The sequence below is a fragment of the Zingiber officinale genome, chromosome 3B, assembly GCF_018446385.1.
Source record: "Zingiber officinale cultivar Zhangliang chromosome 3B, Zo_v1.1, whole genome shotgun sequence".
In the NCBI taxonomy this organism is placed as follows: domain Eukaryota; kingdom Viridiplantae; phylum Streptophyta; class Magnoliopsida; order Zingiberales; family Zingiberaceae; genus Zingiber; species Zingiber officinale.
Window position 1 is genome coordinate 42393104 of NC_055991.1, and position 26881 is coordinate 42419984.

The window sequence follows — 26881 nt, forward strand, 5'->3', positions numbered from 1 at the left end:
TCCAAGCCACAATCAATCCAACCGACATCACACTATTCACATCTAATGTAGAAATGAAATCAACTTCAAAACTTACCCCAAATCTCGATGATCCGTTGCTGACCCATAGCTAAAGATGCTTGCTACTAGGAACTCATGGCTGAAACTAGAGTGAAGTCGCTGCCTCCTTCATTTCCAACATCACAATTCACAATCAATACAATACATCTAAGAATTCAACCCTAAATCTTAATTTCACAAGATATAGCTAACAACTTACCGCCAATTCATCCTCAAATCTAGCCGGAACAGTGTTGTTGGTCGGAACAAGATAGTTTGGGTGACTCTGGCCGGGAGCTTCATATCAAAGTAGGAGAGGTCCAACGCTAACCCTAGAGGTAGGAGAATAACCAGAGCAAAGGACCTGGTGACTGTAGCTAGCCAACCACGGTCAAATCCTCACTGAGTCCAGCCTCTCTACGAGGAGAGGATTAGGAGTAAGGCACAGACTAAAGCAAAGATCAGCTGGAGAAATGTGGTTCGGAGTTCAGATACGCGATGCACAGAGGTTGGACAATAGAAGATAGAGGTTAGGCCTTGGATCTCCCCTCTTGGCTGAAGATCTACCCACACAAGGGCGGCGACTCAGAGAGGGTAATGGCCGGACGAAACTCGGCGATTAGAGGAAGAGAAGGCAGCTCGCCGACAGTGCATCAAATGATGCCAACGTGATAGGGCAGTGACACCAGGGTGATAGGGTGGCACAACGTCGGGTTGGGAAAGATGAGGGAATCAAGGAAAGGGGATCGGGAAAAGGGAGGAAAATGAGAAGAGGAAATGAATGCCAAGTAACTTCGATTCAATTAATTAAATCCTTAGTTAATTCCTCAATCAACTCCCACTTAATTGATATTTCAAGCAAGCTTTTTCCAAGCCCAATAAATCCATCCTCTTAAAACATGTCATTCGACCTCCGTTTAAATTCTAATTTTTTTTTTAAAATTTCTAAAAAAAATCTAGTAAGGTCATTTCTCCAATAATACTTATTATTTAATTTGTTGTATCTTACAAATGAGGTATTTCTTTATTCTATTATCAAATTTTTGTATATATCCGGTATCTATGAATCATATATAAACAAATATAATATGCACTACTATTATGTGCATATTTAATAAATATACAATTAATAATTTTTGGTCTTATCTTAATCATTTTTGGATTAGACACCAAAACTTTGGTAAGATACCCTCACACTCGCAAGTATTTGTTGAATAGTTATCTTCATTTTCACAACTCACAAGGGTTTGTTTATATTTTTTCATGATACCTTATTTAATAAGTAATTAGCTTTTAACACAACTTTTCCCCTCATATACTGTAACAACCCAAATTTCCTCATTACAAGTCTTAATAGTACTTAAAAATGTTTAGAAATGCTTTAGAAATATTCTAGAGATTTTTAGAAATTTTTAGAATATTTTTATGTAATTTTTGGAATTCGTTTGGTATTTTTACCAAAAGAAAGAAGTTTCAAAAAAAAAATAAAGAGGTTCGGCCGAGCTTCGAACCCGCGACCTCCGACCCGATCCGAGACTTAAGCGAAGCGTGATGACCAAGAACCCAGCAGGGCTGTGCTGATAAAAGAGATAGCGAAATTAATTTATATGGTAGTGGATAACAGAAATACTAAGTTATAAAGAGGGATAAGTTGAGGTTTTGTTTCCGTGACCTAAACCATCCTCTCCTCTCCTCTCGCTCGCGACGGCGGTGCTCGGGCAGGAAACAAAGCCGGAGTTAGGGCATTGTCTCCGACGGCCGGCCAAGGTTCAATCCGAGGGATTCTTTACAGTTTCAAGATCCTCTCGTCGAGGAGAGCTCGTGGGCACGAGGAAGAGCCGAAATTCGAGCAATCCGAAACCCTAGCAGCCCTTTCGTTCGGTTGTAAGTTCAAGAACGAGGTAAGCGATACTCACCTGCAGTAAGGGTAGTTTCGAGCTTTGATTTAGGTTTTCTTTTGGTTTAGAGAATAGGCTGTAGAGGATTTCAATTTCTAGGGATTTAGGTTTTCCTTTTGGTTTTTGAAACATGCTGTTAAAAATTATGGTTTGTTAGGGATATGGTTTTCTTTTGGGCTTCGGATTATACTATGCAGAATTGGGTTGCTGGAGGCTTAAGTGTAGCTTCGGGATTTGCTTTCTCCTTTGCATTCCTGCTGTAGCATGCTTAAAGATCTCTATATTACTCAATGAAAGTACAAGCTTTGAATAAGTCTCACATAGTTTTTAAGCTTCAGTAGGTTTTAGTTTGAAAGGGCATGAATAATTTTAGTTCTGAGGTGTTCAATTCATTGCCGTGGCACAGTGTATGAGGAATGATTCTGGTAGCATTTAGTTCTCTTTTTGCTTCATTGCCGTGGCACAGTGTATGAGGAATGATTGTTGTAGCATTTTGTTTTCTTGTTGCTTCATTGCCGTGGCACAGTGTAGGAGGAATGATTTATGCAGAATTTTGTTAGCTTGATATGCAGAATTTTGATTAGCAAAGTATGCAGAATTTTGTTAGCTTAATATGCAGAATTTTGATTAGCATAGTATGCAAAATTTTGTTAGCTTAGTATGCAGAATTTTGTTAGCTTAGTATACAGAATTTTGTTTAGCACAGTATGCAGAATTTTGTTAGCAAAGTATGCAAAATTTTGATTAGCATAGTATGCGATTTTCTTTTGTTAAGCTTTGTATGCAGATTTTTGTTTAAGCATTTCAATGTTAGAATTTGTTTAAACATTTCAGTTTTTAAAGAAGCATTCTTTTATTAGAAGTATTAACAAGTATAAGTATTTTACTTGAGAAGGCTAGTACTCAACTTCCGAGGTTGTCGTTAAACAAATCCAGGTGACCAATTCTGAGGTCTTGGCCTTGGTAAGACCAAGGTCTTTACCCTCATAGGACTGGTGGCTCGCTACCTCAGTTCTATTAGGGAGCGCGCAATGGTACTAAGCCTGAGCCCAAGAGATTAGTATTTTGAAGTATAAAAGTATAAATTTTAAACAAGTGAAATAAGCTTCACATAAGTTTAAAATTCAGCAAGTTTAGTTTTCTTTTATGCTAGCATGTTGTTAGATGAGCATGAGCAGCTTTACATGTTTAGCATTTCAGTATGTTTGATTCCTTTGCTATTAGATGAGCATGTGTAGTATTTCTTTTAAGCATTCAGTTTTTAGATTTCTTCCTATCCACATGCATATTCGAGTTTTGTGAGTTAGATAGCGCTTACTAAATATTTTTACTTATAGTTGCATTCCTCTTACTGCAGATAAAGGAAAGGAAAAGCTATAGCGAAGGAAGGCGACAAGGAGGTGTGGATGGATGTGTGATGTTTAGACTATGGAAGCCTTGAGACTTAGCTTAAAAATTTATTAAGAATTTTGTATTCAGAATGTTGGAACTATTCTTTCATGTTGTTAGATTTGCTCATTGGATATGTTATGTTTAGAACTCTTTCTTTTAATTGCTATGCACCTTGGTTTATCATCTAAGTTGTATCATTGTTGCATGCTTGTGTAGATTTATATATATAGTTTCTAGCATGTTCAGATTGATGTATAGTTTTAGTTGTGAACGTATGCTTGAGTAGTATGTTTTCCGCTGTTACATATTGTATGCTTTGAGTTTTGAGAGTTTTAAGCATAGATAATTTCATGTGAGCAACATTAGTTAAGTATAGTTAGTAGTCCAGTAGCATCCCGCCCTCACAGACTAGTAGAGTGGAGGAGGGTGGGGTCGTTACATATACTCTAGTAATTCAAAGCTCAATAGAAGAAAATTCTTCATCTCCTTTATAGTGTGTTTCTTTTGTTCAACAACACCATTTTACTGAGGGGTATAGGGAGCTGTTGTTTCATGTAAGATCCCATGTTCAATGCATAACTTAGGGTACAGTGACACATATTCACTACTTCAGTTACTTTGAACCATCTTAATCTTTTTATTAAGTTGATTTTCAACCTCATTTTTATAGATAACAAATTTCTCTATAACTTCATCTTTACTTTTGAGAAAAAAAAATATAAAATAATATTTTATATTATCATCAACAAAAGTGATGAAATACTTATTTCAACCACATGTTGATGTTCCTTTTAGGTCAAACACGTTGGTATGTATTAGGATGAGTGATTCATTGCTTCTTTAAACATGTTGAAAGGATAACTTTATCATTTTCGCTTAACACAAATCTTAAACTCATATTTCAAGTCAAGATGGAATATAGGTATGATTTACACACTACAAGAAAATTAGTCTATTGTGACATTATCTTAATAACACTTATTTATAAGTGCCATAATAAACACCTTATCATGACACTTATCAAAAACATAAAAATAATTAAAAATTAAATATCAAATTAGACCTATATATTGACATTTATAATAAATGTCATTATTAATGTATTAATAATTAATTTAGTCTATTAATAATTCTTCTAACTTAAAACCCTTAATCCGATCCTTATCCCCTAGAGCATCGAACTTCTTTCTCATGCACACCTCTTTGTTCTCCTCTTGTCCTTCGTCGCACAAACTTCTTTCTCACGTCACACACGACCTCTTCAATCTCCTCTTCTCCTTCACCGAACTTTTTTCTCACACCCTCACGCCGCACACAACCTCTTCGATCTCCTCTTGTTCGATCTTCTTTGATCTTCTTCGATCTCCTCTTCTCCTGACACCATAAATTGCTTCAAGTTTCCCATGTCGCCTCATTCTCCTTCGATCTTCTCTTCTCCCAATGTCACAGCTCTTTCTCATGGCGCGCACAGTTTTATTTTTTGCACACCGCCGTATTTCTTTCTCACGCCGCAATTCGTCGCTCGCACAGACCTGATCCACTGTCTTTTCCAGCAACACACCGAAGCCACCTTTCATCTTCTCTTAGGTTTGTACCTCTTAATTCTTTCTTGTTTCTCCCTTTTTTTTCTAACAATTAGAATAAGAATTCTATGCTTTTCATATCTTATTTCTTTTTTGTTTTGTTTTTCTTAATATTATGTTTATGCGTAAATTCACTAATAGTATTTCTTTTACCTGTTGTTTCAATTAATGCCTTAGTCTTCCTAATCTTTGTGTACGTTGAAGACCTAATAATAGAATTTATGACTTGACTACACAGTAAAACACTAGAATTTCTTCCGATGTATTCTTTTGCTATTTCTTCAGTCAAATGCATCTACTACCCCTTAGTTGTGGCAACCAATCACAATCAACAGAATTACCATAATGAACTAAATTTCTTAACTTAACATGCTTTCAAGTTTCCATTGATTGCATATAGTTTTGTCTTCAAGTATCATGTCTGCATCATCTTATTGCTTGTGGATTATAACCCTTGGTACAATTCATAAATAGAAATCCAACTTGATCTCTTTTTGTAAATGTGTACTATAGATATTATTAAAGGACAGAAAGAATATGCTATGATAAATTTGTCGTTCACATGTGTTATGATTCCATACCCCAAAACTGTTTATGAGCAAAAAGCCTCCAAGTTGCAATTGCAAGAAAATGTTAACCCTTTGTGACTATATCTAATTTCATATTTGGGCATCCAACATGAGACATATACGCAATCTCTTACACATGAGAAATTAACAAATTTGGCATGTTCATTTACAATATTCACATAACAATGCACTTGATATGTTTGTGCACAAAGCTGGACAACTAGTTTCCATGTCCTTCTCTACCACATTAACCTTTCTACTCTTAATGTTTGCCACACCTTGAGCAATTTTTATTTTGTTGCATCTTAGGTGTGTCTACTTTTATTAATGCTGTCAAGAACCCTTAAAAGTTATATTGCCTTTCTTAATTATATGTTGAGAACTCTAATACCTTGTGTAAGCTAACAAATAAGCTGAACATAGTTTCATTTGAGAAATTTTAAATGAATCTAGTCAAGTTTATGCTTATACCATTAACTAACAAAATATCACCTTAATAATGTGCTTGAGTAATATCAGTGATAAAGTTTGCTTAATTACAATGTTTTAATTATGATTCTTTTCGTTGTGGTAATTATATTAGAAAATGTAATATATTTTTTAAAATTTATGATTCTTTAATTTTACTTCATCTTAAATTTTGTCTATTGAGCATCATGGGATATACTATTCCCTAACAATATACCTTGCTTAAATGGTTAGATTATCATTATCTACTACATTATCTACTTAGCATTCTCTTTTTTAATAAGTTATGTCTGCTTGTTGCAATGATAATTTCTCCTATTAACACCAAATAATAGGAGTCGGACTTGTAGGCTAAGTTATGAACTTGTGGGGAAGAGCATTTTGGAAATGGGTAAGGTTTACAGTTTATTTCATTTCATTCATTTGCTAAGTTATGTGGATCTTTTCGGCTACAAAAGCAATAATGTTAAAACAAATCTAACTTGATAACTCAACATTTTCCTCTAAATTAGAATGTAATTAAATTTGATTGTTCTTCATTCTAACAACTACTAAATAATAGCTGTAATCTTCTTTACCTACATTTATCTACATCGTTCAATTTGCAAGTTTACTTTTGCTTTTTGAAGCAATTTGAATGAAATTTCTTACATTGCCTTTGTTCAGGAAAGTACCCAAGTACGGAAGAAGCACTATAAGAGAAAGCTAGGATATAGTTGTGGATGAAGAAACCCACTACGAGTGAGATAGTTCCTCATTGCTTATATATTCCTACTACCTTTTCTATGATCTCAATTTCTTTTCTTTCTCTCTTTTACTAGGGTCATGCCTCATTATGATTTATTAATTAAAATCATAGGTTAAATTATTCTAGGCTTGCTTTACTTATGCCAATGGAAGTCCCTCAAGTAATAATGTAGGAGAAAGATTGGTAAGTTATTTTATACTCTTCAACTATGTTGTAGCAAAAATGATTTATTTTAATTATTATTATGTATTTAATAAGTATCAACATGTCATGTTTTAATAAAGGCCGCAATGAATGAATTAACAAATTAACTTTCTGAAGATTTTAATAATCCAGTGAACTAGAATGATATATTTGCTCAAATCATGGGATTAGATAGACCTGGTAGAGTACATATGCTTGGTGATAGTGTTAGTTTATCTAATTTATGGAGAGAAGTTCCTAGTCATGCAACATGCAATCGATTAGTGATGGAACAACGGACAAAATTAGAAAAAATGGATGAGTAAATTAAAAAAGCAAAGCTAACATATTACAATATTAGAAACCAAGATTTCTAATCAATCAAACCAGAATCCTTTTTCAAATTGCAATAGTAATCAACAACATCACCAAGTAATAATCCATAAATTTCTATTCCTCATCATCCATCTTTACAAGTAAGGTTTGTTTAATTTCATTTTATTATCCATTTCACACATCTTCAAACTCTTCAAATTTTTAACACTTTTACATTTTTTATATATATTAGATGCTCTGTTTTAATCAAAAGTTTATTTGATTCAACAAAAATTATGGCAAAAGGAGTGCTCCATAGCATGGATCCAAATACTATAGTAGGGAGATAAGCACTAGGATCAAATTGGTGTGAAGTAAGAATAAAAGTTATCCTAGAACTAGAAGAGAATTTGATTAGACTTTATGATTTTTATAGAAGTTTGAGGATACACTTGGAAGAATGATAGCTTGGCCTTATCATCTGGTATAATTTTAACTTTTCATTAAAATATTATTAATTTTTTATATTTATCATGTTATTATAATTTTAATTAAATATAAAATATATTTGTAGTTAATAATAAGTGAAGATTTCTATTAGATGAATATGAAATAATACTTTACATCTTCTGGTTTAGTATGATATCGATATTCCATCTTTATCATTATTTCTATTAACTTTTTGTTTGTAATATTATTTTATTTTACTAATACAAATATATTCATTGTATTTTATAGGTGATGGGTACTTGGATTCTTCCGCTTCGAACTTTGACCATGCTCAACCATGTTAACTTTTACAATAGTCTGAAAAAATAATTTTCTCTCTGAACTCTTGTCTTCCTCAATGTGAAGTCTAACAATAGTTCCTCCACATTCATGTCCTTCCACTTATGTTTCAGGTAGTTCTTGAAATTCTTCCAACCAAGAGACAACTTCTTAATAATAACTTCGACATGAAAGGTTTCACTCAACATCATGTTTTTTGAGTGAATCTCATACAAGATCACTTGAAGCTCCTTGACTTTGATTGATCACCATCTTGGAGTCAACTATCTTATAGTCTAGGAATCCACCCACAATAAATTTCTTAGCCCCTCATCCTCCATCTTATGCTTCCTATCCAAGGACTTTTATAGTTCTTTAGTCGTTCTCTTCATACTATATACAACTTACAATGAGTCAACAAGACAATTGAGGATGTAGTTTGGGCATAGGGACTTAGAATGGTTCCATGCATCCACTATTCTGATCGTATGGACATCAGTAGTATCCTCCAGACTTGGGAGGTTCCTCTATCAAGAACCAAGCAAGGTTTAGCATGATCAGGTAGAATAACAACTTCTACTACAACTATTTGAAGTTAAACACAGTGAACTTCTCTACTTTTCCCCATTATTGATTGAAACATTTTCAATCAGGGTAGAGGAGACTTTCATGTAATGAGTCTATTGTACCTTAACACTCTTTGTGACCATCTCAACAAAATATAATTTATTTTAAGATTGTTGGACAATCTTCACCAGAGATATAGGGGGTATTCTAAATTGAAATTACAGAAATAACTCAGACTTACTTGTCAAATGGACGATGTTGCCAAGAGATGGATCTGATTGCTGTTGAAATTTCCCGAACCCAAGTGGGATGTCGCTGACAAGTCTGAATGCTATTCCCGAGCTTGAGTGGGAAGACGAGTGCTGAGTCAGGATGCTGAGTGATCCTGAGTACCTTCAGAGGGTCAATTTGTCAAGTTGTCGAGTGTTGAGTTGACCGAGCTGCCAATTCAGGACTCAAAGTGCTCAACCTTCTAAGTTTCACCCGAGCCTGAGTGGGTCACTGTACCAAATCGAAAAAGTAATGTTGAGTCGAGAAATGAAGTTGAGTACTCGGGACTCAATCTTGAGTCCAAATGAGTTTTTGAGTGCTTGGAAATAGAGAAGTTAGGGCCTATGTTCGACGTAATTTTCTTAAAACAGTTTCGTCTCCTTCGGCGGTGCTATGAGGTCTCGTAAAACATCTGTTTCTCAGGATACAACGGTAAGACCGCAATTTCAACCTAGCACAGGTTGTCATGATGAACTGAGCATATACTCGAATGTTATCTCAAGTAGAATATGCCAAGCGAAGTACACGACACAGAAGAAAAGAGAGGGAATGAAGTTGATGGAGTCTCTTTGCTCAAATGTCTACTACGACCTCCTTATAAAGAAGTGTCAACCCTTAATGGTTGCTTTGAATGGCCGAATAATGGATATTTAATGCCTGAACTTAATGACAGTCATCGACCATCAATAGTCCGCTATTACTATCTAGGAGATTACAGATTTTCCATAACTATATGTTAATGCATTAGTTACACTCTTGAGTAACGAGTAGCAAAAGATTTGGACGACAAAACGACTGATTCCACTTGGGCATTCCTAGCCCCCATTCAGTACGTGTAGGTAATGCTCGTACACTGGACATATTGAATTAGAGCAATCCGGACTTTGGATTTTCATCGTCTCCTACAGGTGACGTGCCCGAGTATTCACAACTTCCACAATTGCGATTTTAAACCACTTAATGCCTTTGAACTCTCAATGTGGAATTAATATAATGTCTCATTCACAATGAAATCTCCTTTTTTTCTAAACTTTTTCATTCACATTTTCTAACATATTTAGTTCATTGAAAATAAAAAATGACCAAAGAAGTTTTAGAGTTTTGTGTTCTAGAAAGCCTTTAGAGTTACTTCGTGATTGAAGTCATTTAGAGTTGCATAGTTATTGAAGCCCTATGAGATCATTTGCAGACAAAACTGTGAGATACTAAGTTAACTTGTAGAATTTTTGAAAATAAACTAATGGTTGTGTTCTTTATTGCCTCGAACCTGCTTATTTTAAGTTGTTTAGTTTATTTGTTGTTGTTTTAATTCTAATAATAATAATAATCGATTAGCAATGAAAATTATTGCTCATGCATGTTATTCACTTCCTTAGCATGTCTAAGGTCCAACAGCACGATCGAGTGGATGTCGGGCATGTAGGGAAGAAGATGAGTTCATTATTATGAAGGAATAAAGGTGAAGCTCCATTTGCAACAATCATCTCCCGGCATGATGCAAAACATTTGATAGATTCACAGAGTACCACATGATTCAAAACAACTGCTTGGTTCATTATTTAACAACTACTTGATTGATTCATTTTAGACTCGACTAGTTTGACTCCATTATCTTATTAAGCAAGTCTTGATATCAAGTTTAGCTCGATTGGATTAGTTTACGGCCCTATTTACAAGACTGGAAGTCTGACATTATTTCGAATATACATCAAATACACACTTGTAACTGATAAACAGTTGAAGTGATCACATAACCGAGCAGGCTGTTGGGTTATCATCACTAAACATCGCGCTTGCACTGTCGTCGATCATATGGCTCTGCGGCGCCGGGTTCTGGTAGTAGTACTGGTGCAGCATGGAGCTGTCGTAGCCGTGCTTACGATAGTTGTAGGAAGAGGTAGGGAGGGCGTTAAAGGTGAGGAAGTTCGCCGGCGGCGCCGACGGGGAGTACTGCTTCAGGTGGTAGTACTCCTGGTTGTGGACGACCAACTCGGGGTTCAACGGATACGGCCACAACACCGCTCGCCGGCCGGTCTTCCTCACCGCCCTGAGCGCCTTCTTCTCCTCCACCCACCCGGTCACCGTGACCTTCTGCATCACGACGTTCACGTCCACGTCATGAACCCCTATACGGATCCATATCGATTAACATGAAGATTATATATTAGTGAAAGAAAACATGAGAATTAATTGTAGCGATGGATCGATGAGTAGAAGGCGCACCGTCAAGCTTGAGCAACGCTTTCCTTATCTTGCTTTCACAGCCAGAGCAGTCCATATGGACAAGCATTTCAACAATCTGATCAGAGAAAATCCAAAATATTTAAGAGAAATCTACACGAGATTGCTACAGAAATAATGGATCAGGGGGGCGACTTACTGTCATCTTGGCTAGCTAGCTTTCCTCAAGGTCACACTCTTGCCAATTGCTAAGTAGAAAGGAAGTTTGGGGGGAGAAGATATATAAACAGAGGTGGGGAAATGCCATGGTCAGTCAATGAGAAATAGTTTAAAATAACCCCAAAAATCTGTAGCCAGATATTAATGATTAATGGGAGTGGTTTGTTGATGAACACTTGCACAGCAAGTTCCTGATGATGCAAGTTCGTGATGCAGACAAAGGAAGTTGCGTCATGACTATGCCCTCGTTTTGCTTATTTAAAAATAACTCAAGCTACAAAGTCAATGATAAATGGTTTTTTTAAGTTACACGACCCAGCATCGACTATGATTGCAAGGTTGCAACGGATTAGTTGCAGTGTAGATAGAACTGAAAATGGAAAGGTTTCAGATTATTTCAAGGTTTGAGGAAATCGATGTATAGTCCGTTGCAAAGTGTCTTCTTAAATTTTCCAGACATCTAGCATCAAATTTCAATTTTGATAAATTAAAGGATAAAGGAAAATCTGCATTATTATTTTTATTTTTTGGAAAAAATGATTAAAGGATAATCATTTGGATTTGAGTACGTTGGACTTATTATAAAATTATTGAAATTGTAAAAATTAAACTTCGATCGTGATATATGTTTCTATAAGTTTTATCTTCGAGCTTAATAATCATTTAAGTTCAAATTCACCGATATATATCGTTTGCTTATGAAGTCTCTTTTATAATTTCATGATAATTTTTTTTTTTTTCATTTTCCAATTCATCAAACAAAGTCACATATTCTAGAGTGATGGGCATGGATTCACATAGTCAACCTCTTAAGATTAATTTCCAACGGATATAAAATATCTCATTAAATATCTTACCATAGCTGTTGTACTTTGATAAATATCCTTCCTAATTTATCCTCTTCTAAAGAATATGGAGCCACTGTTAAGGTGACAATTTCTCTTTTTCTCCGATGTTAGACAAAGTGATGGGCAATGAAATATAATTACATCAAATAAATTATAGAGTTGATTTTACAATATTAGGGAAGATTTTGATCGACTAGAAGGCTAAAAATAAACAAGAGGCGGATTATATATATTCACATATTCTAAACATGTATGGGCATCGACTTGAATAAATGGCAGGAAAGGTTTGGAAACTCGGAATGTCAAGCATCACTCCAATTGTCATCATCGCTGCTCACAAATGCCTGATAGAAATTGAAGAACTAATCAGAATCAAAACTAAGGCGACGAAAGTAAATGGGGGAAAAAAATGAAACCAACCTGACGAATGGCACTAGCCTTTTGCAAGATTGTATTAACATTACCATTTGCAGCATTGGTTGTCGGGTGGTGGGGAATGTCTCTTGGTGTTGATGTTGTAGTTCGTCTCAGACTAAATTTCTGCAGATAATTACAAGCAATAATGGATTTAAACAGTTGGCCAAAGTTGGTCATCAACACGATTAAGAAACATGGATTACTTTATCTGCAAGTAATTTTGCTATAAGATATAGGATTAGCACAATCTTAATTTAGTAGGTTCTGAAATGCCTGACTATAGTTATTAACTTCCATAACACAACGCCAGAAAATTCTCAAATGTTGGGTTGAGAATGAGCTAACTTTCTGATATCCAATGAAACTGAACTTGTTTTTATCATTATTTTAATATTATGCAAAGAAAATTAAATTTAGTCAGGGAACCACAAGATGATACAGATTCTGTAAGTTTGCACCTAGCTCAGATTTAATGTTGCAATTTAAGGTTTCCGAGTGGCACATCAAGTGACTAGGACCACTCACTTAAAGCTCTTTACAGGACTGAGTAAAGCACAAAATTTGGCAACAGTACACAAGTATATCGTAATTGCAAATAAAAAACATTAATCAAGAAACTATAGATAAATGGAACCTTCCAAGAGAACTATATATCATCATACATATTGCATGCACATGTATACTGAATTTTTTCAAGATCAACATAATGTGGATGAGATATAGACAACACTGCATACATCATATTGCCTAAGTTCAGAGGGCTGCATATTCTTATAAATACTGAATGCATTAGTATTGTGTTTGGAAACAATGATTTTTTTGTTGTCTAGGTTTAGAGGACTACATTTTCTTATATATACCGAAGCTATAAGTAATATGTTTTTGCACATAAACTGAATTTTATATATCCATTTTCTATGCAATCAACGAGGGCCCACATGCTACTAGTGTACACAGGCCATCTTTTACTAAGCTTGATAATGTTACAACTGCTGACTGACAATAATGAAAACTTCTGAATCCAAGTTGCATTGATGTGAAACATGGTTGTCTGGTTGTGAAGCCAGAGAATAAGCTACAAAAAATGCTAAATCTACTCACAATATGATTAAAGAATCCATAGTCAATCTCTTAAATCATTATTCATAAACTCAATTGTGTTCTTATACTATCCTACTCAGACTTGGGATATGAATATCCAACAAGGGAATCAGGGATGAATCCAAGAATTAGAGGTGGGCTGGGCTTTGGGTGTGGAAGGGGTGGACTAAGCACCAAAACAAAATGACCAAAGAGAAAAAGAAACAACACATCAATTCTCTTTAATGCCAAGTTGTAGGCTATAAAATATCTATGTAAGTTTTTTGGGGGCTGGACCTATCTTAGATCTGTCTCTGAAGGGAATGGATCTAAGTGTAAACACTTCAAGTTATCAAGTGGGAACATGGGGTCAAGTGGATCTAAGTAGCTGATATGACATATTCTTACTTGGGTTGGTTTGTGATGATATAGGTATGGGAGGTAACCAAAGAAATCAGAGTGGCATTATTATGTTTCAACTAACAAGATCACCTATGTGCATGCCTCCCTTATGTGCTAGTCACTATTCACAAGGCTAGTAGCCTCCCGTGATTTACCTCCTCCGTGTTAGCCCTGGGACGGGTTGGCGGGGGTGCTGGGGGCGAGCGCATTCGCCTTTTGCCACCATTAATTAATTATTGTTTACAAACCAGTTAATGTTCAAAACATGAAAAAGTTTATTGTTTTAGAACATGGAAAGTTCTACATAATTGCTAGAATGTTTGATGCAAATTACTAGAAGGAAAGTGAAAGAATTAAGTTTAGACAGATGTTCGATTTTGAAACAGAATTGGAATATTCCCAGGATGATGCAGCACCCTGCAGGAATTATGGATAAGTATCTTCTCTTGGATGTGCAGGAATGGAACATCATTTAGGAAAGCCCACGAGCAGTATAAATAATATCAAAAAATGCATTTCTGAATTTTCATACTAAGTTCAAAATCAACCTTATTTCTGATTTGTTGAAGCAATTCTTCCCTCATGTCAACTTCAGTATGACTAGCACTATGAGTTACCCTTTGCTGTTCATTCAACTTCTGCTGATCTAGCTGAAACCCAATTCACTGAATGAGGAATCTAATATTTCTCAATCAAAGAAACAAAAATATGCTTATAACTCAAGGAAATCCAATTAAGACTATCCTACATCTTGACTAATAAAAGAAATACGTACACTAATATCTGACATAACCACTTCCTCCTTTGGATGTTCTAAAACAGCTTGTCCTATGCATGAATTTATGGGTGAATTTTGCCCCTTTTTCTGGGAGGGAGAGATTCTTAGAGCTTGTAAACCATCCAAGTGACCAAGATTGTTCTTAAAATTATCATAACCTTCCAAAGTAACAGATGGCTTTGATGTCCTCCACTGCATAGGGGGAAGAGGTGGGGATGCTTCATCTTTAGGTACAACTTCTGCATTTGCTAGATTTTCTGGAAAAGAATGGCATATACCTTCTTGTTTTATTGAAGGTAAAACAGAATCAAATCCAGGAAGCTCCATCATGGAGCCTAAATGGAAAGGCAGTTTGCTCTTGTCCACACTGACACTTAAGTTTTCTGCTTCCAGTATGTGCATATCTGCATGGTCCGCTTCCAGTATGTGCATATCTGCATGGTCCATTTGTCCAGATCCCATCGGTCTAGAGATGGATGTAGATGAGGATTGAAACCTTCGTGAAATTTCATAGAATTCATGATTAAAGTATTCACTACTTTCATCTTGATCCCATTGCTCAGAGTTTGAATATGAGCAAGGACTAAGAAGATCTTCAGAAGAATATGGACAAGATCTGCAGAAGGTATCATCATCTGATTCGGAGCAAACTTCTGGCAAAGTTTCAACAGGGCCTTGGAGCAATTGAAATGATGGAAAGATAAAATCTTCATTATTTTCATGTAGACTACCACTGGAAAAATCCAGCTTCAATCTGGTGTTTTCCAAGCCATTTATAGGATGGAAAGATATTTTCATATATTCTAGTGGTGGAGAACCTTTCTCAGGGTAGTGCTGAGTTGAAGAGGCCTGCTCCATTTCGGATACAAGAGTAGCCTTTTCATTGATACTCTGCTTGTACAATGTTTGAGATGCAACAATATTTGGTTCTTCCTTGTTATAATTCAGACAGGAATTTTCCTCTGGTTTTGTTGTTTCCATGCTTGCATTTTCTGAATTTGTGGTAGGCAAAACTTTTCTTTGGATAGTATTTGAAAGAATCTTTTGTGCAAGCTCAGAAAAACTGGAGGAGACGCCCATTGTGCTTTGGCTTGGCCCTGCACTCGACCCAATACAATAACTATCCCTTGGAGGAACACCATAAATCTCACTGGTTCTTGTGAGTTCAAGTTTATTTAAGCTAGAATAATTGCTACTACTATGACTATCATGAGAATTATTTAGCAACTCACTTTGTAAGTAAGGTTGAACAGACATATGTGAGTGATGCTTGATATCCACATCTGAAGACATTCGAACAGAAAGTTTCCTTCTTGCAGACAATTGACCCCCATCTGAGTTTTGTGGGACATAGGAAACCAAAGTACATTCAGATTGCACATCCATTTCAGAACTGAAATCTTCTGATGCAGGATCAAGTACTGTGAATGCTCCATCTGATTTTGCACCTGGTTCATTATCAAACATCTGAGACTTCACAGTGCAACTTGAAAAATCAATTTTAGAACTTCTATTATTAGATATGTAATTCTTATTATCCTTATTCACAACTCCAAGCTCTGGAGGTTTTGAAGGCTCAACTCCAAATAGGTCACCATTTGTCCAAAGCTGAACAGAAGGCATAGAAGATGCATCAGTCGAAAGAGAATGTTGCAGTATAGATGGTTCAGATGCCACTTCATCTGGTTGCACCGTCTGTTCACAAGAAGCACCTGATTTAGAAGAAAGACTACCATCAATACACTCATGATGATCCTTAATTTCTGAAATATCAGAAGCATTAATTTCACAAGCATTAGGAATAAGATAGTCTTGGTTTAGCACCACTTTCGTGGCATAAGGTGATTTCACAGGTTCTGAACCATTCAAAGAGTTCAAATGCAAAAAGTTTCCAGTCCCATTTTGAGTCTGGGCACTATCTAATGAAGCAGGTGCTTCAGCGTCATGGGTATCTGGATTTTGTACAGAAATGATTTGATTTTCTCCTGTTTCAGATTCCACTCCTAATGAATTAGTGTTAGATATTGCCTGTATTTCCATTTTAGTGTGGCAGTCAACCTCTGTCTCTGTTTCATAATCCATTGTGTTGGGTGCATCAACATAGTTGTCTGTCTCACTAGTGACTTCATCAAAATGGTTGACACCAGACAAATGTTCTGGAGTTTTGGCAGAATGCAATACAATGTCTTCATGAACCAATGCTTCAAGTTTAGCATGTTGAGCATCGATTAATTCAGAATCTAATTCGAGACAGTCTGAACTTTCAACTATGATGCCTTCCTGCACCACTTGAACTCTGTCAACAAGTATGTCATTACATGATGATGGACTTGTAGGCTTAACTATTTCTGTCTTTTCCTCCCATGTAACAGAAGATCTTGGCATACTTTGTTCTTGCAGTGAACCAGGTTGAGAGACAGCATCACTATCCTCTGTACTTGGCTCATCTTGTAGAGCAGAAACCCTGAGACCACTGTCATTGCCATGTAAATTAGGATTAGGCAGTCTGTAGCCTAGCTCGTCAGGCATCATTTGAGGGTCTGCATATGAGGTTTCTTCAACAAAACTTTCCTTGGTCTTTGAACCAAAAGAGGTAGATCCACTTGAAATATCATGGTTTAATCTCAATTCAGGTGAAGAAATATTTTCATTCTCGAGAGAAATGCTATAGCCATCAGTGCTTAGTGATGCAAATTTTTCACCTCTGTCATATTTCCTATTTTCACTAAGAGTTCAAAATGATCAAATTAGTCCAAGGTAAAGAAAACCAGATTATTTTTAATAATGCTAAATAGCTTGACACTTAAAAAAAACTGCAAAAATACTTGCTATGACGACATGCTGAGTAGATTGCCTGTTGAATTTCTGCAACTCTAAAGCCTTTCCTCTGTTAATACATAACAAATCAACTTTAGTTTGCTATTTTCCTGAAGTCAATTCAAAACATAATTAAGTCACATGTATATGTCACACATTACAAATTTTATTGCATTTTTGGGGTTCTGGGTGATTGGAGTTATATGTTACCAGTCTAGTCTCACATTGCATGTTTCAGATAAAGAATATTATGTTAAGTTACATATTCAGAGTCTTGATACCCTACTTACCTTATGGTGCTCACCTTGTGACCACCATGTGTAATTTTTTTAATTTTTTTTTTAAAATTTCTTTGGTTTAAATACTATAATCCAAACCCTAAACCCTAATGCCTAAACCCTAAGCTCTAAAAAATATATATTTGGTGCTCCCACCGTGAGCACCATAAGGTAAGTAGGGTAACATTCTTGTGTGTGTGTTTGTGTGATATAATAAATTCTCTAAATAATAATACAATATTTCATTTACTAGACTTAGAAGTAGAGCGCATTCCTCTCCAAGTACTAGATTTTTCTTTCTCAATCCCCTATAAGGGACGTTGCAAGTTATTTTTAATGATGTAGCCTATCCTCCATCATAGACACTAATTTTCTTTATCACAAGTTTCTTCCATTATAAACCCTAATATTCTTACTCTCCTCCCTCCACTATCATAAATACCAATTTTCTGCCTCTCCACTCTCAGATGTCATAAACTAAATATTTTCTACCTCCCTTCTCCATCATTAAGGCCTCCCTCTTATTTAGGTCTATCATTTAGTTATTACCATGTCATCCTTGTTTCATGACTCTTCCATTCTCCAAAATATCCCTTTGTTAGATAAAAATATTAAATGCAACCAAGCCCAAGACATACCTAATCTTATGCCTAAATTTGAAATAGAATTATAGATGTCTAGGGGATATAACTACATGAGCTGTAAAATTACATTAATAATAAAATAATTTATCCCTCTAAATTCCAAGCTAGGGTTTTCCTTTTTAATCCCATTAAAGGGAGCACATGAATTTGAATTGATACGCAGTCTCCCTACCTCCACTCCAACAATAACCTAATCTTTGTCCTCTTTCTCCAACTTTCTTTCTCTACCTTTCTCTCCTTGCATATGTACAAGCTTTTTTACAATACAAACCCAGCATCGTCATTATGCTAGGTCATTGATGAAGTTACCAAAAAAACAGTTCGTGTCCTCAGAACTAACATCCACACAACTACTATTTTCAACATGCCCATTGAGAAGACTTCTTCGTGGCTCTGACCTCTGTTCTACAAAGACATGACTTCCTAGTTTTCCTTATTTCCTTAAATGCATTATCATTAACAAAAGAAAACAATTGTACTTTGATCTTTTATGCATTTAATATTACCAAATTTTAAAATATTTTCTTTCTCTAGCTTTTGAAATTCCAAAAATCCCTTTTCTCCGTTCTTAGTTCCAAAATTATTATAGAACTTACTACAGGTATTTAAGATAAATTATGATTCCTACTCTTAGATGTGAAAATCAAACATTAAAAGTATTGTATATTTCTATTTTGGGTTTTATAGAAACAAACCCACAAGAAAGTAAGCATGTTCGTTGCCCAATGCTTAAGATTTTAGTTTCTTTTTATAATGTCAACTAGGTCACCCACCATTTTCATTTATAAATATAAATATTATGGTTTTTTAATAATATTCAACAAAAGCATCAAATTTAAGGATATTTAACAAACTTTTAGTGATTTACTAAAATTATTTTAAAATTTTTTTTTTTTAAAAAAAAAAGGCTCAGCCTAACTCCAGTCGAATCTGGGCTCATGCTGGACATAGAACCTGGCCAATTCAAGCGTTGCCCAAAGTGTCGTGGGCCAAGCTTAGCATGGACTCTCATGGGTGCATGTTGTGTTCAACCATGCACAATCTGTTGAGACCTCTAAAAAAGTTTATATTAATGCCAAAGTAAAGCGTTTTTTTACATAGCATGTATTAAGAAGTCAAGAGGCATCAAAATCGGTCCTAGGCATGGATGAAAAGATAGCTTAGGTTTAAATGGTGCAAACCTGTGAACATAAATCATAGCCCATGCTAAATGGCACCATAAGATTTATGTAACTGGCCTAAATAATTAGTGTGACAACTTGATAATGTTGTATTTAAAACTCAATAATTCCAGTTGACGCTTACAGCTTAATGATGACGATGATGTATTTAGAAGTCAACTAAATTATGCACAAAATAAGCCTTTTTTCTAGCATTTCCTTTAGGTTATTTAACCAGTTTAGTTGACCACAGATGGTAGAGAATAGCTTCTATACCTTGAATTTTTCAACTTTCTTTTCTTTTAGATCATTTTTAGCTCCTTCAGTATGTGATGCAGCCCATACCCTCTTGAAATAGGATGGATCTGAATACCTTTTTAGACAAGCTCCAGTACCAGAATGATCAAATCTGAATTGGAGATTTTGAACATATATAATACATATATACGAGACAACAAAAGGAAATAGAAAATTCATGAATCAGCATCAAATGGACTTACTTGTCAAGGAGAAATAAACGTGGTGGATCACGGCATTCTTCATAAGAATCCATCATAAAGTGAGGAAGTTCACTGGAAAGTAGGAGGTTTTGACCATGTGGAATGTGAGTATGCCAGTCAGAACCTGGAAAGAAGATGGCATGAGGTGACCAACATGCATAGCTACATTATATCATAAAACTTATGGTTGAACATGTGAAATGAAATTTTCATCATTATAGAATACATTATATGATAGTAGTGATATAGACATGTATAGAGCTCATTACATAGATAAGATCCATGTTGCTGACTCTAAATAGCTGGGACAAATACTGATAATAACAACTTCCTAGCATAATGTCTTCATTTCATCAATTAATTAGTGGGAATCCTTTTTAATAGTCAAATATCTCAATATATCAGAATCTATGATCAAATTTTATGATCATAGTCAGCAGCTACAATGCAATCAAATAGAGAGAATAGGCACTAGAATGAAATCATTGTCTTTCCATCTATGACCGTCATAGTTACAAAGAGTATAATTGGAGAAATAACCCTATACTGAGTAACTTTTCTATGAGAGAAACAAAGCCCTAATGTGCCCAAACATGAAGGAATTTGAGGCATAACCCACTATACAACAATATATTCAAGCAAGAAATACAAATGCCAAAAGAGATGTATCTAGGTCATTTCATCCATAGTGTTTCCATTAAACTAGATGCATCTCTTTTGGCATTTGTATTTCTTGCTTGAATATATTTGTTAATATATATACATGTATATGTATATTTGCAAATAAGCTTATGTGTAAGAAGCATGGTAGACCAATACCTGCAATATATGCAAAGTGGATGTGACTTTTTTGTCCTTTAATGACCTTCTCGATAGATGGAATTGAAGATTCAATATTCCTTACTTGTGCCATCATTTTACGGCTTCTTCCAGCTGTAGCTGTTATTTGCTCATGCAAGTCATGGAAAACATCTGCAGCAAATCTTTGATATTGACACATTTATCTCAGTATTGACAGGATAATTTACTAGTATGCAGGATCTTGAAAAATAATGGGTTACCACTGGTAGGAATCACCATTGGTAAAATAACAAAGATAAGGGAACCAACACATACACTACCAGAGTTATCGTGAATTTTAATCAAACAGCAAAATAAAATAAAAATAAAATTTCAACAAATCTGTCTAATCACACTTAATCTAAATGAATGCCCATAAGCAGTGAATCAACAATTAGGTATTCCATGATAAAGGAGGTAAATTCAATTATCAACTGAATCACAACAAGAAATCAATGTTATACATAATATCATTTTGTCAGGAGACATGTTCTTATGGAGTAACTGAACCGTCAGAAACCTTGGGATGTCGACTAAACTTTACATGTCTTTGAGGTGCTTGATTGCTAGTTGTGAATCTAGTGAATATGGATTTGCAATCGCTCACTTCAGTGGAACCTACAGATGGAAACAAAATGCACCAACAGGTGGTAGACAAGCTTCCCACCTACCCTCTTGTACTCATCCAATTTATGGTCTACAAAACAACTCGACCTTCAATGGACTTATCAAATTAGCCTTCCATGATATTAGCTACTAAATTAGTACTAGAGTACCATTTGCTAGCATAGCAAGAAAACATTGACATTGCAGAAATATGAAGGAAATAAGAAGAATAAGTACTCTACTTCTCACTTCAATTAGCCCCATCAATTAAAACTATTTTAAATTTTTCATTATTATCGAATCAAAAAGAGGATTTTAAACCGAATAAACACAGCATTAATATGTAAAGACTCGAAATAGCATTTTCCATCGCATGCACAACAAGAATCATCCTGTTTCTAAGAAACTAAGTGAACAAGGAACAGAAAGGAGAATTAGTAAAGACGGAAGAAAGAATCAAAACTGCAGCACAGACATGAAAACTTTAAAACATTATTTGAACAAAATAACTCACTCTGCGAGATCGCCCAACTGCCGCAAGATCCCTACGAGGCCAGCCACGGCGATGCCATCCAAGATCGCCTTCGGCTCCTCCTTCCTCAACGACTTCTTGTACAGCTCCGGATCTCCCAAGCCGTACTCGTTCCTCACCTCCAATCGGACCAGCGGCATTCTCTCACTCCTCGTCCTAACCTCCGAGGAACAGAAAACCGATTCGAATCCGAGATCTCCGCGCTTTGGTAGCCGAAGCGACTCGCGCGCATACGTAAGGCGAGAGGACTTGCAAGCGCCGGCGCCGGCGGCGGCTCCGGCGAAGGCGGCTCAAATCCCGGACTCCGCACGCTCTCGCACAAACACACATTCACTGCTGCGATTGCCGTCTCTGCAAGCCATTTCCTAAGCTTCGGGTTAACAAAAAGCTGTGTGTCCGCAAGACGAAGAGACGAAAATATAAAATTATTATTATTATTATTATTTTTAAAAAAATGAATTTGGAAGCTCTTCTTTATTTATTTACTATTTTATAATAGAAAATGAGAAAAATAAAAGAAAAATTAAGTACATAAAGGTAGTGTTAAATGATTATACATATATATACATAGACATTTTAATATTATTTTTTATATATATTAATATTAATATATATATATATATATATATTAAAATTCATTTTAGCTGGATTACCAACAAAATTTACTCCTACATAGGAGGCAACGTGGAAATGTGTCAAGGGAAAAAAGTGCAGAAATCGATGTGCTTCCTTTATTGTTCATTCATTGCGGACAATTTTACCGTCAGACGAAAAGATGGGAACATGGCTTAGGGGGGCGGGGTGGGATGGGGCCGGATTTGTCATTTTCATTCTCGTTATGTTTCCATTTTTTTGAATTCGAAGATTCTCCGAATTCGAACCCACGGGTTCGGAAATTCCCCATCTCTATTCCATTTCTAAATTAATTTATATTATTATTATTATTATTTAATAATAATTATTAATGATAATATTAATATTAATATCAATATCAATAATATTATTATTAATAATATTTTCAAATATTTTAATATTAATATTAACACTATTATTAATATTTTTTTAAAAAATCATATTATTATTTATTAATATTAATAATAATAATATTCGGGGCGGATTCGGGGATGGGGATAGTATTCCCATACCCACCCCAAACCCACCCCATCTCCGAAAAATCAGAAATCCCCATTTCCATTTCAGGTTTTTCCCACGGGGCCCTAAATCCACGGAGAAAATTATCATCCCTACATGGGCTATTCTGTAGAGAGAAGCAGCATTTATTTCTTCAGTAAGGACATGTATTATAAGTTAACCTCAATCAAAGGAAAAAAAAAAGAACATTATTGCTTGTAAAGTGTTCGGCTGAATTGCTGACAGCAAATTAATGATCAAAGGTACATACAAAAAGTCATAAATCTAGTTGTTGTTTTGATGGCAAAAACTTAGTTGTGGTCCATCTAGGCACATCGAAACAATTTGGCATTTGGAGCGCGATCATATCGGTAGGGAACTCTATCAATTTACCAAGGAATGTAACTAGGCGATCCAGCTCAAGCGGTATGAGTTTGTCACTATTAGATATTCAAAGCTTACTTAACACAAGGTCCCAAATTTAGACATTGGCATCCCAAGTCACCACTGACCCAAAGTCCTCCATAAGTTTGAAAGTACTTTTGGACTCCCTCCTTTAAGGGGCAAAATTAGGACCATGATACTTTGTCGTCTAGATTTGGACAGCATATACATCCTAACATGCTCCGATGCCTCCGCCTTTCTAAAACTTTGAACTATAAAAATTATAAAAGGTCATCGTTAACTTAAATATGCTCACAATGGAGACTCTAAACATCTTAATCACAATGATTTGCTTTCCAAATGACCATATTATACACCTCTAATGTTGGAGGAAGGCCCTAAACACGAGGAAAGGATCCTACCACTTATGAAAATATTAAAGCATCATTAATGGCTTGATTTGTCTCTGAAGTGCCAAGAATCCTATAGGCGCTATCTAAAGAATCCAACTAGATAATTTTACGGTCAAATTTCACAACCATAAAGAAAGTAAGGAATTTCTTAATCCCACTAGATAAAATTTAAAGTCCATGGAAGCAAGGGGTAAATTCAATCGTAGGAAACAATGACTTCCATTTGAAGAAGGCGCATGAGTAGTGGGAGTAGGAAAAACTAGAGATATACTTGATAATTTTTCAAGAAGAAATACGGTCTCTCATTTGAAAACATAGGTATTATTTTATTTTACCCTTCTATACTTTTACTTAAAATTACAATTACAATTTCCATTTTATTATATATAAATGCTAAAGTATTTGATGATAATAATGATTATTTAATGATAAAAAAAATTGTTTGTCTTATTAATATAACTTATTTTGTTGATAATCCACTAACCGCTTCTAATTTATTGCTTTTATAGATATATTTACATAATAATAAATTGGTAAATGATACAATGGAATTTGGATGCTAGTACTGGCCGAAGATAGTGTCATGATCAAAGGATTATATAATACGTACTCAGAGGGCGTCGGTCTGATCCTAGTATAACCCCTCCAATGTTTAAATAAAGAATATAGAGATGCAGTAAAATAAATAAGAATATTTGTGAGAAAGAATATACCCTTCCCTGATATCATTTTATTCCATCAAGTGACTTTTCTCATTATGGTCATACGATTTCCCCTCTCCAACGATCGTCGGCTGCTATTAGTGTCCATCCGTTTGATAACTAAAAGCACTAAAAAAAAAGAAACTAAGAACTAAATAATATATCTGTTATTATCTAATAAATTATAGAAACATATATTTATAGTTATATGTCTATAAGAAATAAAAATAAAAATAAAAATAAAAATAAAACAGGAGATAAAATAGAGGATTAGATCCTCTGGTTCCCTTGTCCTGGTCCGTTCCTGGACCGGAACAAGGGGATTGGTGGGAGGAAATGGCCTCCACCTGTTAACAAGTGGAGGTCATTGCCCCCCACCAATGCAAATAGGATGATTAGCTAGCGATTAAATAGGAGAAAAATAGGAAGATAAGCTAGAGATGACATAGGAAGATAAGATAAGATATTCTACACTCCCCTTCAAGCTGGATGGTATATGTTATACATCTCAAACTTGTCTATTAACTAGTCAAACATAGGCTTAAAGAGAGCCTTTGTAAGAATGCCTGTAGCTTGCTGTATGATAGGTACGTAGGAGACTTCTGTAGGATTGTAAAACACTAGAGAGGAGGTGAATAGCGCGAATCACTTTTCACGTTTCTCGATAAATCAAGAGAGAATGCGGTGAAAAATTAAGAGAGAAAAACAAATGCTGACACAGGTTGGTTTTACTTAGTTCGGAGTCTTCGACGACTCCTACTCTAAGGCATACACTCGGTGAGTACTTTCATTGGAAAATTCACTATGAGCTTGAATAGGTACAATGATTTTAAGTACAAAGTAATAAACAAAAATATATCGACAACAACTAGAGTAGTAACTTGAGTATTAGTTGTCGGGGCGCGACCCGTGGCTAGGGTCGTATCAGCCTATAAATGGAGGATTCTCCCCTATTTCAAGGGGAGGAAGTTTCCCTCTCTTAGGGAAAACGATCCAAAGCTTAGATCTGGTGTCTTGGAGGTTGCCAGAATCCAATCTTTATCCCTCCATTAGCAAGGATTGCTTCGAAAATCACTCATCAACACTCACTAAGTCTCTTCTTCTCTTCTCTCCCGATCTAAATGTTGAGGCTTGTTTTTTTTATTTTCGGATTCAATTCCCTTTTTGTTATGGAGTAGATTTCTTATTCTAGGGATTAGGGAGTATGTGTGATGTGAATTTGATTAAAAAAAAAAAACTCTTGGATTATGTCAATACCCTGCTCTAATGATGTTTTCATTCTTGTTCTTGTTAAATCTAATGTGCATGTGTGAGTTTGAGCTTATTTCTCATGTTAGATTTGATAGATGTGTATGGATTGTTAACTTAATATGGATTAATCTCTGCTTTATATGACCGAGGGATCATAATGACAAGGATTTCCTCTTAATCGAGCATCTAGAGGTAGATCTAGATGAAGAGGGCAATTCTCCTACAAGGGAATTTAACTGTGCTTAGTAGGTTTTCCCTAATCCTATGCTCATAGGTGATTTGTGTGATTTAGGAATGTATGACCGGGGTCCTAGTGACAAGGATTCCTTCTTAACCGGACTTATTGGATTACCACCCCATTTAGGAACATAGGATGATAATATGGATAACACTCTAATACATAGTCACGGATTAGTGCTAGTACTTTGGTTAAACTTCCTACATATGTGAGAATTGATGATAGGGAATGGATGAAGCCAAGCACGTTAAGTCCCATCACATTGAAATTGAAACCCTTAGAACATTTTGCTGATCAAGACTTCCTCACTCATCATCTTTAGTTTACTTTAATGTATTTCTACATTTCACTTTTACGCAAGATACTTCTTTAAGAATTTGTTAGTTTAGCTAATTTGAGGTGTGAGTCTTTAAGTGTTCCCAATCCCTATGAGATCAATATTTTTATTACTGACGACGTTGTCGTGCATTTGCTATTTCATAACAGATTGTATCTCAGCGAAGCTCTTCGATAGACTTTATCTACTCCTGGGCACATGGACCAACCTCGGGCACCTGGACGCTGACGTGCGCTAGTTAATCGGAGCGAGCCAACTCAACTGCACGCGTGGCTAGGTTCGGCCCAATCCAAGCTCTTGGACCCACCCAGGGCGCTTGGACCC

At 35.5% G+C, this 26881-nt stretch overlaps 2 protein-coding genes and 1 long non-coding RNA gene across 6 annotated transcripts; 1 reads left to right on the plus strand and 2 right to left on the minus strand.

Moving 5' to 3' along the window:
* Positions 1 to 4491: 4491 nt before the first annotated feature.
* On the plus strand, positions 4492 to 10322 carry LOC122056424. Of its 2 annotated transcripts, none has more exons than XR_006133152.1 (3): positions 4492 to 4916; positions 6616 to 6690; positions 10177 to 10322. It is a non-coding gene; the product is annotated as an uncharacterized LOC122056424 (long non-coding RNA). The 2 variants fall into 2 exon arrangements; XR_006133153.1 differs by lacking the exon at positions 10177 to 10322 and adding an exon at positions 7934 to 8069.
* A 105-nt stretch (positions 10323 to 10427) lies between these two features.
* Positions 10428 to 11377, minus strand: LOC122056423 (heavy metal-associated isoprenylated plant protein 29-like). Its single transcript, XM_042618370.1, has 3 exons — positions 11181 to 11377; positions 11024 to 11099; positions 10428 to 10926 (listed from the first exon to the last, which is right to left on the minus strand). Exons 1-3 carry the CDS (start codon positions 11184 to 11186, stop codon positions 10547 to 10549), a joined length of 462 nt encoding a protein of 153 aa, XP_042474304.1. The 5' UTR covers positions 11187 to 11377; the 3' UTR covers positions 10428 to 10546.
* Positions 11378 to 12015: 638 nt separating this feature from the next.
* LOC122056422 (SCAR-like protein 2) lies at positions 12016 to 22496 on the minus strand. 3 transcript variants are annotated; one of them, XM_042618367.1, is made up of 10 exons: positions 22085 to 22496; positions 20944 to 21107; positions 20125 to 20248; positions 19901 to 20033; positions 17551 to 17612; positions 15958 to 17450; positions 14723 to 15822; positions 14496 to 14597; positions 12469 to 12588; positions 12016 to 12392 (listed from the first exon to the last, which is right to left on the minus strand). In XM_042618367.1, the coding sequence occupies exons 1-10, from the start codon at positions 22240 to 22242 to the stop codon at positions 12351 to 12353; spliced, it is 3498 nt and encodes a 1165-aa protein (XP_042474301.1). In that variant the 5' UTR covers positions 22243 to 22496; the 3' UTR covers positions 12016 to 12350. The 3 variants fall into 3 exon arrangements, with proteins under 3 accessions (XP_042474301.1, XP_042474302.1, XP_042474300.1); XM_042618368.1 differs by having other exon boundaries at positions 14723 to 17450; positions 20944 to 21096; XM_042618366.1 differs by having other exon boundaries at positions 14723 to 17450.
* Positions 22497 to 26881: the final 4385 nt, after the last annotated feature.